At 44.0% G+C, this 15628-nt stretch overlaps 1 protein-coding gene across 7 annotated transcripts in view; it reads left to right on the top strand.

The window, feature by feature from the left end:
• The window catches only part of syt7a (synaptotagmin VIIa), a 61364-nt gene that overhangs the window by 30324 nt on the left and 15412 nt on the right, over window positions 1–15628 (top strand). For 2 of the 7 annotated variants that reach the window (XM_085914798.1, XM_085914797.1), the window contains exons 5-9: window positions 4764–4855; window positions 5877–6011; window positions 8852–9019; window positions 11139–11540; window positions 14790–14933. In XM_085914798.1, coding sequence (XP_085770924.1) covers window positions 4764–4855; window positions 5877–6011; window positions 8852–9019; window positions 11139–11540; window positions 14790–14933 — 941 coding nt within the window. Of the gene's footprint in view, window positions 1–4763; window positions 4856–5876; window positions 6012–8851; window positions 9020–9505; window positions 11541–14789; window positions 14934–15628 lie in introns of those variants that run through there. The other 5 variants (XR_015066460.1, XM_085914796.1, XM_085914799.1 and 2 more) reach the window with 4 other exon arrangements.

Raw genomic sequence — 15628 nt, 5'->3', positions numbered from 1 at the left:
CTCCGATTGTACGGTAACTTTTTTTTTTTTTTTTTTGCACAACGAAGCGGTTTCATGTCAAGTAATGTTAGGAAATAGAAACAACAAAAAAACAAATGAGGTAAGTGACTGACGTCAGTGAAGATTTGGAGACTCTAGCAGTGAGCAAAATTGTCAAAACTAGCTAGTCAAATGTCCTCCAACGCCAGCCTATTTTCATACTAACAGACCCACGCAGATATATGACGACTTTATTCCCTTGTTGGCTGGATATTTTGCGAAATATGCCAACATGGACGTGAATAGCAATCACGCTAATATTACACCAAGGTGTGAAAACCGTTGCTAGCATGCTAAGGGTGTTAGCTTTGGTTGTAAGAATTAAATTGAAGCATATGTGTATACATAAATGACTAAAATATGAAATGACTGAAAAATAAATAATTAAAACTTCATGGTAAACTGATCGATGGGAAGACGATACGCTCGAAACATCACATTAGCGATTACGACGACCTACAAGAGCAACGGTCAAGCGGTTCGCCGCTGTGTTGCGGCGAAACCTATTGCTGCACAGATGGCAGGCCTCGGCATCCAAGCGGCCCGTGCAGACAACAAGCTTCTCTACATAATGTTTGCATTAAAGACCCGCCCGTAATGGGATTGTAACTAGATTACACCATTATAGCGTATACGAAGCAGGTGGGGTAATGATCTCAGCGCCGTACTGTCCCTTCTTATTTTCTTCACTGAAACGTGTTACATGAGATATTCCACCTGGAAGGAAATGGAGCAGGGAATGGCTTCTGATTTCCTGTTGCGAAGCGAGAGAGTCGAGCCGCCCGGCTCTTTGGAAGTCCCTGCGGCCCTCTCCGGGAGCTCTGTTGTAAATGGATCTTATTTCCAGCGTGTGACATCGCAGCAGCAACAACCCGACAGAGAGGAGGCTGTGCGGGATGAGGCGGCGGGTGATCTGCTGGCCTCGCGACCCGGTCCGGCGCATGCGCGTACGCTATATGATGATGTTCTTTCTTCTCACGTCAGTGAGTCACAGTTTGGCCAGGTGTGAGGGTTGAAATGTGGGTTGAGCTCCTCGACTCTCGACTAGTGTCTGCCTTTCGCCCGTGTGAAGGCACGTTAAGCACTTTGGGCTACATGCTCGAGATAATCGAGTGGAACTGTGATAAATGCGCCGCCATTTATCTTCGACAAATTGCTGGTGTCATTTGTGGTGTCGCCATTTCATGTGATAATGTCGTCACCGTTCAAGTTTTCTGTGGGCTGTGTCCTACATGAAGTAACGATGAGCACAAATCTCCTTTCAATGTATTGTCTGGCTGTGGCAGACATTCTTTTGTTAACATGCACTTTAGTCAACAATATTCTTGTAGACACTTGCGTAACAATCCAAAGGTCCAATACAAGATAAGTATGTAAGGCCTTGTAAAGATAGCATTATGCTTATTTGTATTTGAGAAAATGTTTTCTACTTCCTTGGTTCTGAACCTGTCTAACGCTCCTTTAGAATCTCCATTTTTATTTTCAGACTTTAATTACTTGCTACAGTACCTGTAAAGTACTACTTTTGTCTAAATGAAGCTCCTCAACTTATTTCCTCGGCACCAAGATGACACAAGAAGGCGCCAAAGCACAACTTGTGTCTAAATGAAACTTCTCAACTCACGTCAACATACTTCCTTGGCTGCAGGATGCCACAAGAGGGCGCCAAATAAATAAAATAGTATAGCTTTTCAATTGCTTGAGTTTGAGCACGAAATTGTGAGTTTTTATTTGAATGATGACAAATTGGTGTCGATTTAGTTCACAAAAATCTTACTTCTAGTTATAGTCAGCATCTTGTGTTGTTTGTAGCATTTTGTGGCCACTAACAAGCACACAAACAGGGCTCCCTTGATCTTTTTTTTTTTTTTTTTTTTTTAGGAGCCCTATATGTATTCCCTGGACTCGTCATTAGAATGTAAACACATTGTAATTTGCATGAGCGCGTTTGCATGCCTTTAATGGAGGTTATGCTGTGTATTGACGCAGGAGGAACATTAAAGAAAAAGCAATCGTGAATCTTTCTTTTTGTCCGAGTGTACTCTTCGACGGTGTCAGCTTTCATAAAAGCAAATGTTTGCCCGCAGCTTCACGTGTCACTCGTGAGGAAACCCGTGGCAGTTTTGCTTCTGATTCATAGGTTAATACACAAGCTGTTTTTAGTAAGTCTTGCTTTCGGTGTTTTAAGCTTCAGCAACCGGCGCAAAACGTTAAACTAAGATGGCTGTTTTTTTTTTTTTTTTTGTGTATGCTCGTAATAGTTTATGAAGTTGGAGGTTGGTTTTAACGTCATTGGTAACTGTAAAGCTCCTTATGATTGCTGACAATATTTCAATGCAGGGCAAATAAATTCATGTTGTGATGCTGAGGGTTTTGCGTTGTTGGGATTTGAACGCATCAGTGTTGGTGTTGCTAACATCTGTTTCAACAACGGCAGCTACTTGGCATTCAGAGCCTTCGTCTCTGAGCTCTTTGCCGTTTGTTGCGTGACATAACTGTGAGCGCGGATGAGATAGGACTCGACCACATTCGGAGCTCCGTTGACTCCATTGTACGAGCAATATATTTTTTTTATTTGGGATCAGATTGGATATTGCGAGTCTCACGAGGAGGATGGCAAGGGGACCAATTGGCGTAGTTGTGAAAATCAATGATTGCAGTGCTTAAATCAAATAAATGAGTCTGATAATGACTAGCCATTAGCATTATCTCAAGCCCAGATGCTGTCAATGGCAAATTGTGTTAATATGTGAATCATGTGATTTCAAGTTAATTCCAGTTAACATACAATAACATTTTAACAGACAAATGATCACTCTTCTAATGATAGTGTGTAATATTGAGCGAGCATGTGGACTCTTGCTGTCTTAGTTGAAACAAACACAGCTGGGTGTTGGAAGGCACAACACTGCCAACTGATGCAGACAGAATGTTAGCTTCTTTCATCCCTCGTGTCTCGAGCCTTCTGAAAAAGAGAAAAAAAACAGCTCATCATCACTGCGGGCAGTCTTCCTCCACTTAACCAGACTTCTCTTTAGGTCCCCCCCCCCTCATATACCAGACTTCTCTTTAGGTCCCCCCCCCCCCTCATATGAAAACGCGTTTGGTGTAGTTTGCTGCAATTTCGATGGCTCTCACAATGAAGCTGTTTTGACTGGATGGTTCGGAGCCAAGCGGCATTGTAATCGTGAACCTCCCTTTGTCATGTGACAGAAAAAAGTAGCAGATTTAAATTAGGCTAAAGTATTTTCAAGGGTATTTGAGTGGAGGATTAGAAGGGAATTGCTCACTCTTCCATTTGGTTTGCTTTAACTCTCATTTGGGCGCTGAACTGATTTTTTTTTTCTGGATCGTGCATGTCGTAAGAGCTTTGTCATATGCGATGGATCCCTGCAGCATTCATTCGTCTCACATGCTCACACACAAGTGTTTAGGAAGAAGGTGGCGACTGTGAAACTGTTGCATCATGTGTGTGTGTGTGTGTGTGTGTGTGTGTGTGTGTGTGTGTGTGTGTGTGTGTGTGTGTGTGTGTGTGCGCACACGCGAAAACGAAAGCAGTGGGACCTCTGCATGTTTGAGTCTATTTTTATTTTCACCAGCAGTCCACTTGAGACTTCCTGCCTCACTCACTTGGCACCTGTCCCGCCCCTCGTATCCTCCCCGCGCCTTGGGCTGACACATTTATTTATTTATCTATTTATTTATTTATTTATGCAATATTATTTATTTATTGCAAGATTATTTATTTAATATTACAATTTTATTATTTTTATTATCTATTTATTCGTTTATTTGCCTATTTATTTAGCAAAAATCTAATTCAATTATTATTATTTTTTTTATAGCTTTCGCTCTCTCAGAACTGTACTCAGTCTTTTTCTTTGTCTCACAAATGTCCTGAAATGTTTCCAACATCACCGCCTGGGTCCAAACCTGGCGTCTTTTGAGATGTGGGCTGTAGTTTGAAATAATATCAAGCGTTTTCTATGAAAAGCAGTTTTCCCGGTGCCCTATCCTCATATAGGCGTCGGAGCTATTTGCATCCCGATGTACGTAGTCTGTGAATGAATCATAGATGCGAGTCATTTGGGTCTATATCAGAAACTCATACATAAGCGCACTGCTGAGTGCTTGGCTCTTAAGGACTGCGTTCGCATAGATGGGCTCAAGATGGGCCCTTGTACGCTCCGGCACCAGTCGTCAAGATGCACCTCCTGTTGTCAGAGTGTGTATCGATCAGACAAAGAGTTAAGACCTTATTGTTAACTGGCCTACAAATCTATAAATTTACTGTACATCTGCAAACCTTTCCGATCAATGCGTACATTGACTGCAAATACTAATACGGAGCTTTTAAAGAGACTAGCGATTACCTCCATTGTGACGATGTCCAAACACATTTGATTCTAATGAGCTTTTCTAATAGAATGGTCAGGTCATCTTGTTTAAAATCAGAATGGAGCAGGACTTTTTTTTTTTTTTCCCCCCAGTGCCCAAACGATTACCATTAAAAAGGCAATTGCCATGGAAATTTCTAGGTGGCTGTGATTGATAATCATAGCGGCAAATGGCACTCCACTGCAGATTTGATTTGACTCGGAAAGGTATAATCAGGAGAGCAAAGGATTGATGTTGAAGTGATAAAAGGGGCAGGTTCTTCACCTGCTTCCATATGACAAACTAACCTTTTTTGATTTTTCTCCTCGCTGTCCCTCCCTGCGCTGACTCGGATCAAGGGGAAGAGAAATAAACCGGGAGTGGAAACGGCAGATACTCCAGACTCGGCACGTGGGCGAGGGGAGAAGAAAGCGATCAAGTAAGTGCCTGCTAACTGGTCGCTTTTGAATCATTTGCTTCATCTTTAAGGCTTTTTCAATCGAAACCACAAAAAGAGGCCTGTTGTTCATTTTCAGAGGAGGCGTTGTGATCCAACGATGACGGAATTTATCCGTGTCGTGTTAACGGCGACCGCTCGTATCGGTGCGTGCGGTCGGTTTGCCGTGACCGTGTTAAGTTTGATAAAACAAGAAGGTGTGTGTGTGTGTGTGTGTGTGTGTGTGTGTGTGTGTGTGTGTGTGTGTGTGTGTGTGTGCGCTGACATTCAATTTTTTTTTCTTTGCGGAACGCTCTAGTGTAAAGGTATGAAATGATTTTCAAGGTGCTTTTCTCCCTCTGATGAATGAAGGCTATAAGGTCAAGACTGGAAAATGTCAGCTTTGTAATGCTAAGTACGATTCTTAATTCCACAAATGTCTTTTTGAACTTGTTCATCACATCTTTTTTCTCCTTCTATACCGACCGCTGTTTACCGCTTCTCTCTGAATGTCAAGCTTTTTATTTCATACTTGAATGGTTTAAAGATGTGACTCTTTTTTTTTTTTTTTTTTTTTGGGTGACTTCTCATTATGATTTTCATTTATGTCCTTCTTACTCGCGGGGCTCAAGCAGCATCGATGTGCTCCGTTGTTCATCTCGGCTTCCGACTCTTCTCTTTGTGCTTTGTCTTTTGTTTCCCGCGCTGCCGCAGCTCCTCGACCGCTGCCGTGTGACATCAGTGATTCTGCTCGCCTTTTCCTCCTTTACTACTGTGATTGATGTCTCGTGTATTTGTGTCTTCTTACTTCTCATGTTGGGGGGGGGGGGATGCTGGGACATCCAGATATCTGAAACTTCACTCAAAACGTCATCACACGCTATCGGTGACTTTTCCCCATTCAGGCTGGAAAGCAGCCTCCCATTTCACGCAGCTCTTCTCTTCTCTATCCCGAGAAGGGAACCTTGTTTCAAAGGCTGTCTGCAGTTGTGTTGCTCTGACCTGTCTTTCTCTTTGGCCGCAGTGATCTAGACAGAGACTTTTGGAATAACAATGACAGCAGCACAGTGCAGCAGAGGTGGAGCTCCTATCCGCCGAAGGAGTTCGTACTTAACATTTCTCCCTATGCCCCATACGGAGACCCACGCCTCACACTCAAGTGAGTCTTGGTCCGAGACTGGTAAGAGTCCCTCACCCTCGAGCAGGGCTGTAACGAGACAGGGACGCCACCGCTTTGCTTTTCTTATCCCTCTCTCTCTCTCTATCTGTGTCTCCTCCCCCCCCCCCCCGGCTTCACAGTCACCACCACTTAACACTCATCTAATTCAACCCATTCAATGTGCCTGCCAAAAGACATTTGAAATCAAATATTTTTTTTTTTTTTTTTTGTAATTCGGTAAAACTTTATTTCCACATGAGTAATGAGGCGAAAGGCTCTGTTTAAAGGCCACTGTCTAAATATTCTAATGCATTGCAAAATGAATACAAATTGCGGCTTTTGAGGCCGAGTGTTATTGTTAAATGTAATTTACATGAACTAGTGTTAGAACAACAAGAAAAACAAACGCAGCCAATGTAACAGTACTGCAGGGCAAATGGTTACTAATGATTACTCATAATCTGCTCTGGAAACGGGAGTGGGGGGGGGGGGGGGGGGAAATGTCACACACGCACATTACAGCGTCCCCGTCATAATTCCTGCAGAGCAGCCCCGAAAGTCCCTCTGGCTCCTTTCTGCCGATCCTCCTCACTCCCTGTCACCTTTTTAATGAGCACCCAGGCACATGTTGCAAAAACCCGCTACAGCCCTGCCGGTCATACTAACACCTGACCTCTAACCTCTTTCCCCATGGGTGGTAACCATGGAGACGGACAACCCTCGTCGTTTATGATGGTCGTACGTCTTTGTTGTTGAGGGTTGACCGTTGGCCCGGTTTTGCAGTGTCGTGTGTGCGCTTCCTCCGATCTACCGAAACTAACACCGAGCTGCATGTTCTGTCGCTCACGATGACAGTCGAGGCATTTTTTTTACGTGAGGCAATAAAAGTAAAAGCTCAAGCAAGGTCAGACTTGTCACCTTCCAGGCAGCGCGAAGGCTTAGATTTCCCGCTACCAGGAAATCTGTCAGATAAACTATCTAATGAATGGTCATTTTCAAAAAGGCTGAGCTGTTGAGTGTGTACTAAATGGCCTGGAGACATGAAGCTGCAGAAGATGATGGCTGCTGATCCCAGTCATTCCAAGCCAGCGCTGCTTGTGAGAATTTAAAATAAAAATGATCCATAATAAGGCTGCCGTTTATTGTCCATAAAACTGCTAGTTATTTCGTCCACTTGTAATAATGGACAATTTCCCCCCCCCTGGAAAATGGATTTCTTTCTCAATAGCGTGCCAGAAAATATATCGGCATTGACAAATGGGAAAAAAAAATCAGCAATTTGTTTTTATAAGGAGACACAGAGGATGGCTTCCCCAAAAAATAGCTGGTCGTATTGTATGATTTTCAAGCAAGACAGCTACAAGATTATTTTCTCTCTTTTATTTTCTCTCGTTCTTATTGTTAACCCGCAAGGCAATATTGTTCTGGCTCGTCATGGCAGAGCTAAAAAGAAACCTTTGAATGTGTTCTGAGAAAACAAAGAAGCTAAACCTTGACTATTCTTTTTTTTTTTTTTTATTATTCTATTTTTATTATTCTATTATTTTTTTATTTTATTCCTTCTTCCTGTCGAAATTTTCCTTGAGATCAGCAGCTTTCAGCTCTCTGTCATGACAGCACTGGGCCTCATTTATCAAATAGGTTCTCTGATCCATTTTTAAGCAATGACTACATTTTAAAGTCAATAGCGCACCCTCCCCCCTAACTTTATTTATTTGGCTCTAGTGACAACGACACAATTGCTGGATTGACAGCAATCATTTGTCATACAGTATATGAAACTGAATTTGATACGCCATCTTATCAAAGGGGGAGGAAGTGTCAAGGAAAATGTGGCCATATATTTTTGATACCATAAGCAGTCAAGAGATTGATGCCAGATTTTACTGCAACATTCCTGTAAATACCTTTTGTTGATTTATGAGCTCCCATTCGTTTACACTTTCCTACTTTTAATATAAGTAAGACCTTGTTCACCTGAGGCCCGGGTCTGGTCGTTCCAGCGGCGTCATCCGCGCTGTTGTCGTGATTGATGACTTATACACGTGCGCATTGGGGTCAGTTGGTCACAATCAAACGTGAAGGCTGACCTTCAAATGGAAGCAAGACAAATATGTGCCTTCACATTTGTGATTGGACATGATAATGAAAAGCATTCGTGTCAGCAGATGGCACTAATGTGCTTTATTTTTTCATTAGCGTCTCCTTTCAAATTTGACGTGATTCATTTCAATCCCCCAAAACAGCCTTGAGTTAGCATTCAAGTTTTGATTCTAAATTGCAATCCACGTTTCACTGGAACACTATTAAGCTCAATTTCACTTTGAGCCGGTCGGCAAAATGCTCCATTATTTTCACTCCGCTCTAAAGCACAAGTCGTCGCCACCGTTGAACTGCCTCGTCTGAAGCTCCCCGACGCATAAATGAAAGAGGGAATGAGAGTTTAACGGGCAGCATCCGCACGGCCGTGAGATCGGCGCGCTGGTCCCAGACGGAGTGACCTTGTTGATTTTCCACCTTCCACAGGCTTCCCTGCAAATGCTTCTGCTCTCCACTCCCCATTTTTTATGTTTGAACACACAGAGCCTCCTTTTCATTTACCTGTTTTTCACCGGCCTTGGAAAGCTGTCTCCTCACACACACTCTACTAATGTGTCACACCTACTTAGTCATGTGGTTGCTCAACCTCTTTTCCTGTGTGTATGTTGTACGTGTGTCTCGCTCTCTCGCTCTCACACGCTTTTCGGTGTTTTTCCCCTTCCTCTGCTTGTCCGTCGCTCTCTCTCTTTCTGTATCGTTTCTCTGCTGCCATACCTCTGCATCCTGTCTGTCTCCCTTAGTGGGGCAGTGTCAGGGTGTCAGAAGGGAGCAGCCACTGGGCATGGGGATGATGGGGGTGGGCCTTATCGCAGTGACAGCATGAAGAGCATGATGACAGAAGGAGCAAAGGCCGGGAGATGGCAGACCGTCCAGGGCCACGTGCAGTCTGGAGGATTCAAACCCAGCAAGTGAGTTTAGCCTGCCGCGCATCGGGCGATGAGGCGGAATGCGGCTCCACTGTCGTGCCGTGCTCAGGGTTCTGCGGATAATTTTTCAGAAGTGGCCGCCGGCAAGCGCTTATGGTAAAAATTGTGTCGCAATAAAGGCTAATTAAAAATGCCAAGTTATGTCACATAAGCTTTCACAACAATTACATTTCCAGGTATGAAGTGAGTATATTTTCACTTATTCTTAAAAATTACTGTTTATTTTCAACTTAAAAGGATTGAAATATGAAAGAAAAAAATATATGTCAAAATTTAGATATGATCATTTTGGGGGGGCCGGTGCGGATTAATCGTGCTTTCATTCATTTCAATAAGCAACGCTACCTCGGTTTACGAACCGGTTTATGTTACAAAGGATTAAAATTTGTAACTTGAGGCTACCAATAAAAAAAAGCAATAAAGTACAAATGTGAAACGTCGTCAGTAAGAACACCAGATGTGTGATGTTTTTGTGCTCAAGGATGTGACAGAATTTGTTCACCATCCTCCGATGGCAGTCTGTTTTGAAATCCTCCGCCGCTATGTTTAGCATTCTGACTAAGCAGGTCATTTTCAGCAGGGAGCGAGGTGGCGCTCGGGTGTCAAGGTGAGCTCATGGGCGTAGATCTTGGTACAAACCCAGTACGACCTTGAGCTGACTCAAATGTTGGGCTCCAAATTGGCTGCGAGTGCCCCAACTAAAATCCAACTAAAATGATGCGTCATCCATCTGGCACCTGCCGTGTCGTATGACATCACTGAGACTATATTCAGCGTCTATGAGGATGTTAATTTTCAGCTGGGCGTGAATTTTGCACCTTTTTTTGCCACCTTGTGATTTTCTTCCAACGCAAAGCATTCACTACCTCATCCTTCATCTGCCCCCCCCCCTCTTTTTTCCCACCCCTTCTCTATAATTGGTTTCTATTTTGGGGCAGCCATAAGAGTCTGTGCGTCTTGTGTTTGTGTCTCGCACCCCATTTCCCGACTCCGCCATCCTCACCTTCTGCTGTTATCCTTCTCCATCTTAGCCACTCCCTCCATTCGTGCTTCATTTTCACATCACCCCTTTTTTTTTACGTTTTCTGCATTAAATATGATTAACGGTGCACCGAAGATCAAAATTGAGAAATAATGTCGGGTGAAGTCGTGCAAAGCGGAGTAAACTGAGGTGAATAGCTCCCATGACCTAATTCACGTAGTCGGGGGTAATGCAGTCAGCTGACGGCACAGGATATATTTAGTTGACAGCAAAAAAAAAAAAAAAAAAGTTTAAAAAGAACGCACAGATTAGTGCACGTCATGTCGCACAGCGTTATGATCATCTGATTGCTAAAAGTGTCAATTTTGAAAGGAGGTTGGAAATTAGCCATTGAGGGAGGGAGACTTAATGTAGGCCTTGGTTGGCTGATGGAAATCTCCAGAGAGGGCAGCGTGTGTTTAAAAGACCCAAAAGGATGAAAAGCTGTCAGATCATTTTCCAGCGCAGGAAAATGGGCATCTCTCATCAGAGCAGAAAAACCTCGCCCGCAAGCTGCAAAGCTTCCAGCCAAACGTCGCCCAGACGCCCGGCGCCCGTTCGGACTTCGCGCATCCGAGCGTTACCGCTTCGAAATACTCTTCCACGCAAGCTCATCGGGCAGACGCGCAAGCTGCCTTCGCACGTGGCGCAGACGCGCAGGCCGAGCGTGCAGTCGGCGCGCGAGCTGCAGACGGCACATTCGGGTTGTACCTTCTCCTGCTATCTCTGCTATTGTTGTTACTGCTGCTGCCTCACATTGCTCTCCTTCTCTTTCCTCCTCCTCCTGTCTCCGACTCCACCCTCTGACTCCTCGTCCACTTCCCCTACCCCCGCGCCAACATCGACGTCCCGTGCGGATGAACTTTCGACACCTCCTGACGTCAACCTGACTGTTTCTGCCGCGTCACCCCGCCTCACCTCTGACGATTCTGTCGTCCTCCATCGCACTCCTGAACCGCTCACCCCCACCACCTCTCCTCCTCCCTGTTCTGGCTCCTCCTTCTCTTTCCATCGCCACGTGCTATGCCGGCCGTGGCCATCTTCTCGTTCTCTTTCCTCCCTGCTCCTCTGCCCTCCCAGCTTTGGGGATCCGGTATTATCCTACGCGTCCACGCTGGACCACATCCCCACCCGCCCTCGGACGCTACTCCGTCAACAGAGTCTCCAACAGCCCCTCGTGAACCCGCCGGGCTCCGGATTGGGCCAGCCGCCCACCACGTCCCAGAGTTTAGGGCAGTTACACACGGCACCCGGACATCCCGGGGGAGGCGGGGCCGCCGGGAGAGGAGAGGCAGGCGGTGGTGAGGGCGGGGGGGCAGGTAAAAGAGCTGCTCCACGGGCCGCACGAGGCGGCCCCGCAGGAGCGGGCGCCTCTCGCTATCGAGGAGGCGGCGCAGGAGGGCGCTCGCGGGCCAATCCGGGCAGTTGGGATTATATGATGGACCAGATTCGGAATCGCGGCCTGGACGTCAAATCTTTCCTGTGAGTATTTACCTCAGCGTGAATCTCATCAATCAGTGACGTCATTGATGGATCAGCAAATTATGACATTATTACAGATTAGCGATTTTTGCATAATTATTCGTATTAACCAGTCCTTATCTGCATGTGATTTATTCTATTTTAATTTATATCTGAGGTCCAGGGAAGGATATTACAACTTTCTGTTCAAACTTACTGTTTTGGAATTTAATTAGTGTGGGTGTGAGCATCATTATTATTATTGCACTGTAAACCATATTAATATTAATCACATCTCTGTGTGAAGTCACATTTGCCGGTGTTCATGTGTACGATTATGCTAATGTTGATGGTTTAGGTTGATGATCCTGCTGTTGGCATGTTTGCAAACTCTGTCATATGAATGTTAATCCGTTCTTGATGGCCGCGAGCATTGTTTTTGAGATGGATCAACAACTCTCATTCGGCTGAGACCAGATATACGATGCGAAGATTACATTTGCTGTCAGAGATGTTGTTGGTTTTGCTATTGTTTACGCTCGTACATAATTACGCGATTAATCAAATACTTGTTAATGCATGCCGCCTTAGCAGTAGTGAGTTGAAGTACATTGCTAATAAGGCTTTTCTTGCTACTGTGTCGACCTAATCAATACTTTGAGTTGTGCAAAGTAATATTGGGGAGATTTTTTTTTTTTGCTGACTTTTATGTTAATGGCAAACTGATGCTTGGGCTGCTGACATGTGTCTGCAAGGGCACATGGTGCAGGCTATGTGTCACAGTGCATCAGTATAAGAGCAAGGGTTAAGCAGCTGACGCATTGATCTTATGTCAGCAGCACCATTACATCTCCAACGTATTGTTTCTTCGGGCCATAAGAGTAGCACGGGGAGGGGAGGGCATGAGGAAGGACACCGCCACAGCATAACAAACAAATCTTTTTAACATTAGCCTGCCTTCTTTTCTTTTTTTTTTTTTTTTTTAACATGAGGTTTAAAGGTCCGCAGGCATATGGGAATGGCACAGCTGGATTAATACCTCCAGCTTCAATGAGCATTAGCAATGGAGCACATGCAAGGTCACTTATTGTAAATGTAAAGCTGAAGTTAACTTTTTCATGCAATACCTCTGGAAAAACAAGTGAAGCGTTTTTGAGTGAAATTCTTAATGGATTTGTCACGGATATAGCCGAATGGATCTCCAAGGAGATACTGTACAAGTGCTTTTAGAATTAAATTCGTGTTATTCATGTCTGTTAATTAGCTCGTGTCATCTTCCTTTACATTCAGAGTCTCTGTTGAAGTGTTTTGCAGAAATGTAAAGTTCTTTATCAACAAGTAATGGGGGACGAGTGAACCATTAGCTATTCATTCAGCCGACTGTGCACACGCTGTACCGGTGTATTAAATAGTGCACAGCAAATAGACAAATACTTTTAAAAATGCGGAGTTTGTTTCAATTAATTAGGGTAATTGGAGACTTGTTTTTAGGTGTTAATGTGAGTGTGAATGATAATTTTATTTTTTTGTGTGTTTTTCTGCCGTTTGATTGCAGCCCGGACGGACAGACTCATTGAAATATTTGTCCTACGCTAATGTAAAAACGCAGTTAGTATTTTTGGGCAGCTAATGCAATCATTTAAGTTGGAACGACTTTAAAATATGAATTATTGACCTTTATGGCAACTATTATGTTAGTTAGTTAAACTATCCAGCCTTTATAATCATTTAATCCTTTATAATCCTTTTCTGTTTTAGGTTTTTGAAGTTTCTTTGGACAGTTTTAGGTTACCGCTTTCCCAAGTTTTTTTTTTAAGTGAGCAATATGGGACATCTTTGCTTCACAAATTAGGACCGGGGATGTGCCGCCTTCTTCTGCTCGGATGACAGAAAAGGTGGGGAACTACTGATATATATGTGCAAGCAAAGATTATTAAACGGTTTAATCGTTTTGCTCGAAAAGCTCTGGATTGCATGTAAGAAAAGCCAAATTGTGAAGCAAAGGCGGATATATTTCTGCAGTATGACAGGACCATATTTTCTAAGCAGAGGGTACAGTAGTGCCATCAGCGGCTTAAGCTATAGAAGCACGGGTGTGTGTGACACGCGGCGGCGGCGGCGGCGGCGGCGGCAACGGATGGTTAAGACGAAGGGGATAGAGATGTGGGGGGATTTGGAGGCGGGCAGCCAAATAGTGAAGTGCGAGGAGTGCAGTTTGGTGGCGGGCGAGAGAGCAGTGACCCAGAAAGCGGCGATACGCGGCGAGCACCTCTAGACGCTATGTCACTCAAATAGAAACAATTAGTCCACATTCTTGTAATGAGGCTTAATTCAATCCTAACTCCGGCCAAAGTCAAAAGCAGCCATGTTGGGAGGAGGAGAAGGAGGACGTGCACCTGTGTGGATTTTACTTTGAAAAGCATATCCATCTAACACGCAGTTATGATTCATTCACAGTTGTTCTTAATTAATTCATGTCTGTGTGAAGTCGATAATTCCCTGCCACAAATTTATTTTTAGGGTTTTGATAGTTGGGTGGTGTAAAAATGTGGTGAAGTTAACTTTGGACATGCTAATGCCCCTTCCTCATGTTTTTTTAAGGAGTTGGGTCCCATAAAGTCGCCCGTTACTTCACCAGGAGTTGGCAAAAAGTTGCAAACAGTCTCAAATTGTTGCTAATCTTTGCAACAAATGAGCTAACATCTTTCACAAACGCTTTTAGCATTGTGAAGTTGCTAAATGTCATGCTAACAATTGAGGCGGCCTCCTCGTTTTTGCTAGCAGTCGTCAGTAAATTAGCGAATCCAACATTCACTACGTTCACAACCAGTGCAAGAAATTTTATCACTGTATCAAATTGAATTTTAATTTCCCCTCTATTCCATGAAGGAAATTTAGTGGCTCGTTACGTCTCAGCAGAGATTTCCACCGAGTGCCATAATTATTAGCTTTTAATTTGGATTTTGTTTCGGGTTCGTTAATATCCTTCCCTGGACAGTGTTAGTGTTCTCTAATGTTGCAAAGTTTTTTTGTTTTTTTTCAATCTGAAGGCGATCTGTTTCTTCTTCTAAGTTCCTGAAATGTGCTAGCTGTCACGGTGTCTGTCCTCACCTTAATTGACTTTTCTTCTCTTCTTCCCCCCCCCGCCTGCCCCCCAGCACACGGGTCACATTTTCCATGTGCTCGATTTCTCGCCACTTTGCATCTGTTCTCCTTTCTTGCCATCTGTGTGTCTGCCTCTTATCTGATTTTTGTTTTCTGGGGAGCCAGCGAAGGGAAGCTGGTAGTCCTGTCTTTGGCCATCGGTGTGGCCGAGCAAGACGACTTTGCCAATATCCCCGACCTGCAGGAAACTCAGCAACAGCAGCAGCAACCGGTCCCAGCGGCCAGTCAGGAGCCTCCTCTCGAGAAGAGGTACCCGATAATACGTGAAAATCAAAAGGATGGCAAATGAACAAAAGCCAAGAAGATATCAAAGAACCAGCTTAGAGAGGATATCCGCGGCAAGGTGGAGGAGAGTAGTTTGTCTTATGATGAGTCCCGGCACTTAAATGCTTTGCGATAAAGACTGTAGGCTGATATACACGGAAATAAAAAGATATGATGGTCGCAACCACACGTGGGGGAAAAAAAAATGGCAAAGCACTTTGGATGTTGGCTGTAAAAGCCAAAATGGAGGATCACTTTCACACACATTCTAACCAATCAAATCAAACAGTGTTTTCTCAACGAGTGATCTTGTACTTTAACTCTGGCATGATAATCATCTGCTGACATTTTCCTCCATGTTGTCATTACCTTTTTTTTTTGCTTGTCATTCCACCCCCTCCAGTTATTGCATTTCCTTTGTATTTTCACGCTTTTATTATTCCACTCTGCTGTCTTTTTTTTTTTTTGTTCCTCATGCTCATTAGCTGCCTTCAATCACCCTCTGCTGTTCTGAGAGTCCCGTCTCTGTAGCTCCACCAAGGGCCCAGAGAGCCTTCTCATTATTCCACAACATGTTCGTGGCTTCCATAAATGTGCTGCTAAAAATAGACCCTTTCCTTGCCTGCCATCATCTTCCACACTCCAAGCCAAAATATTTCCACTCATCTATCCATTACACT

This window comes from Syngnathus leptorhynchus, chromosome 6, assembly GCF_054491065.1.
Source record: "Syngnathus leptorhynchus isolate UIUO chromosome 6, UIUO_Slep, whole genome shotgun sequence".
NCBI classification, from domain to species: Eukaryota; Metazoa; Chordata; class Actinopteri; order Syngnathiformes; family Syngnathidae; genus Syngnathus; species Syngnathus leptorhynchus.
The sequence above is the reverse complement of the archived record's forward strand: the minus strand, read 5'-3'. Positions and strand labels throughout refer to the sequence as shown.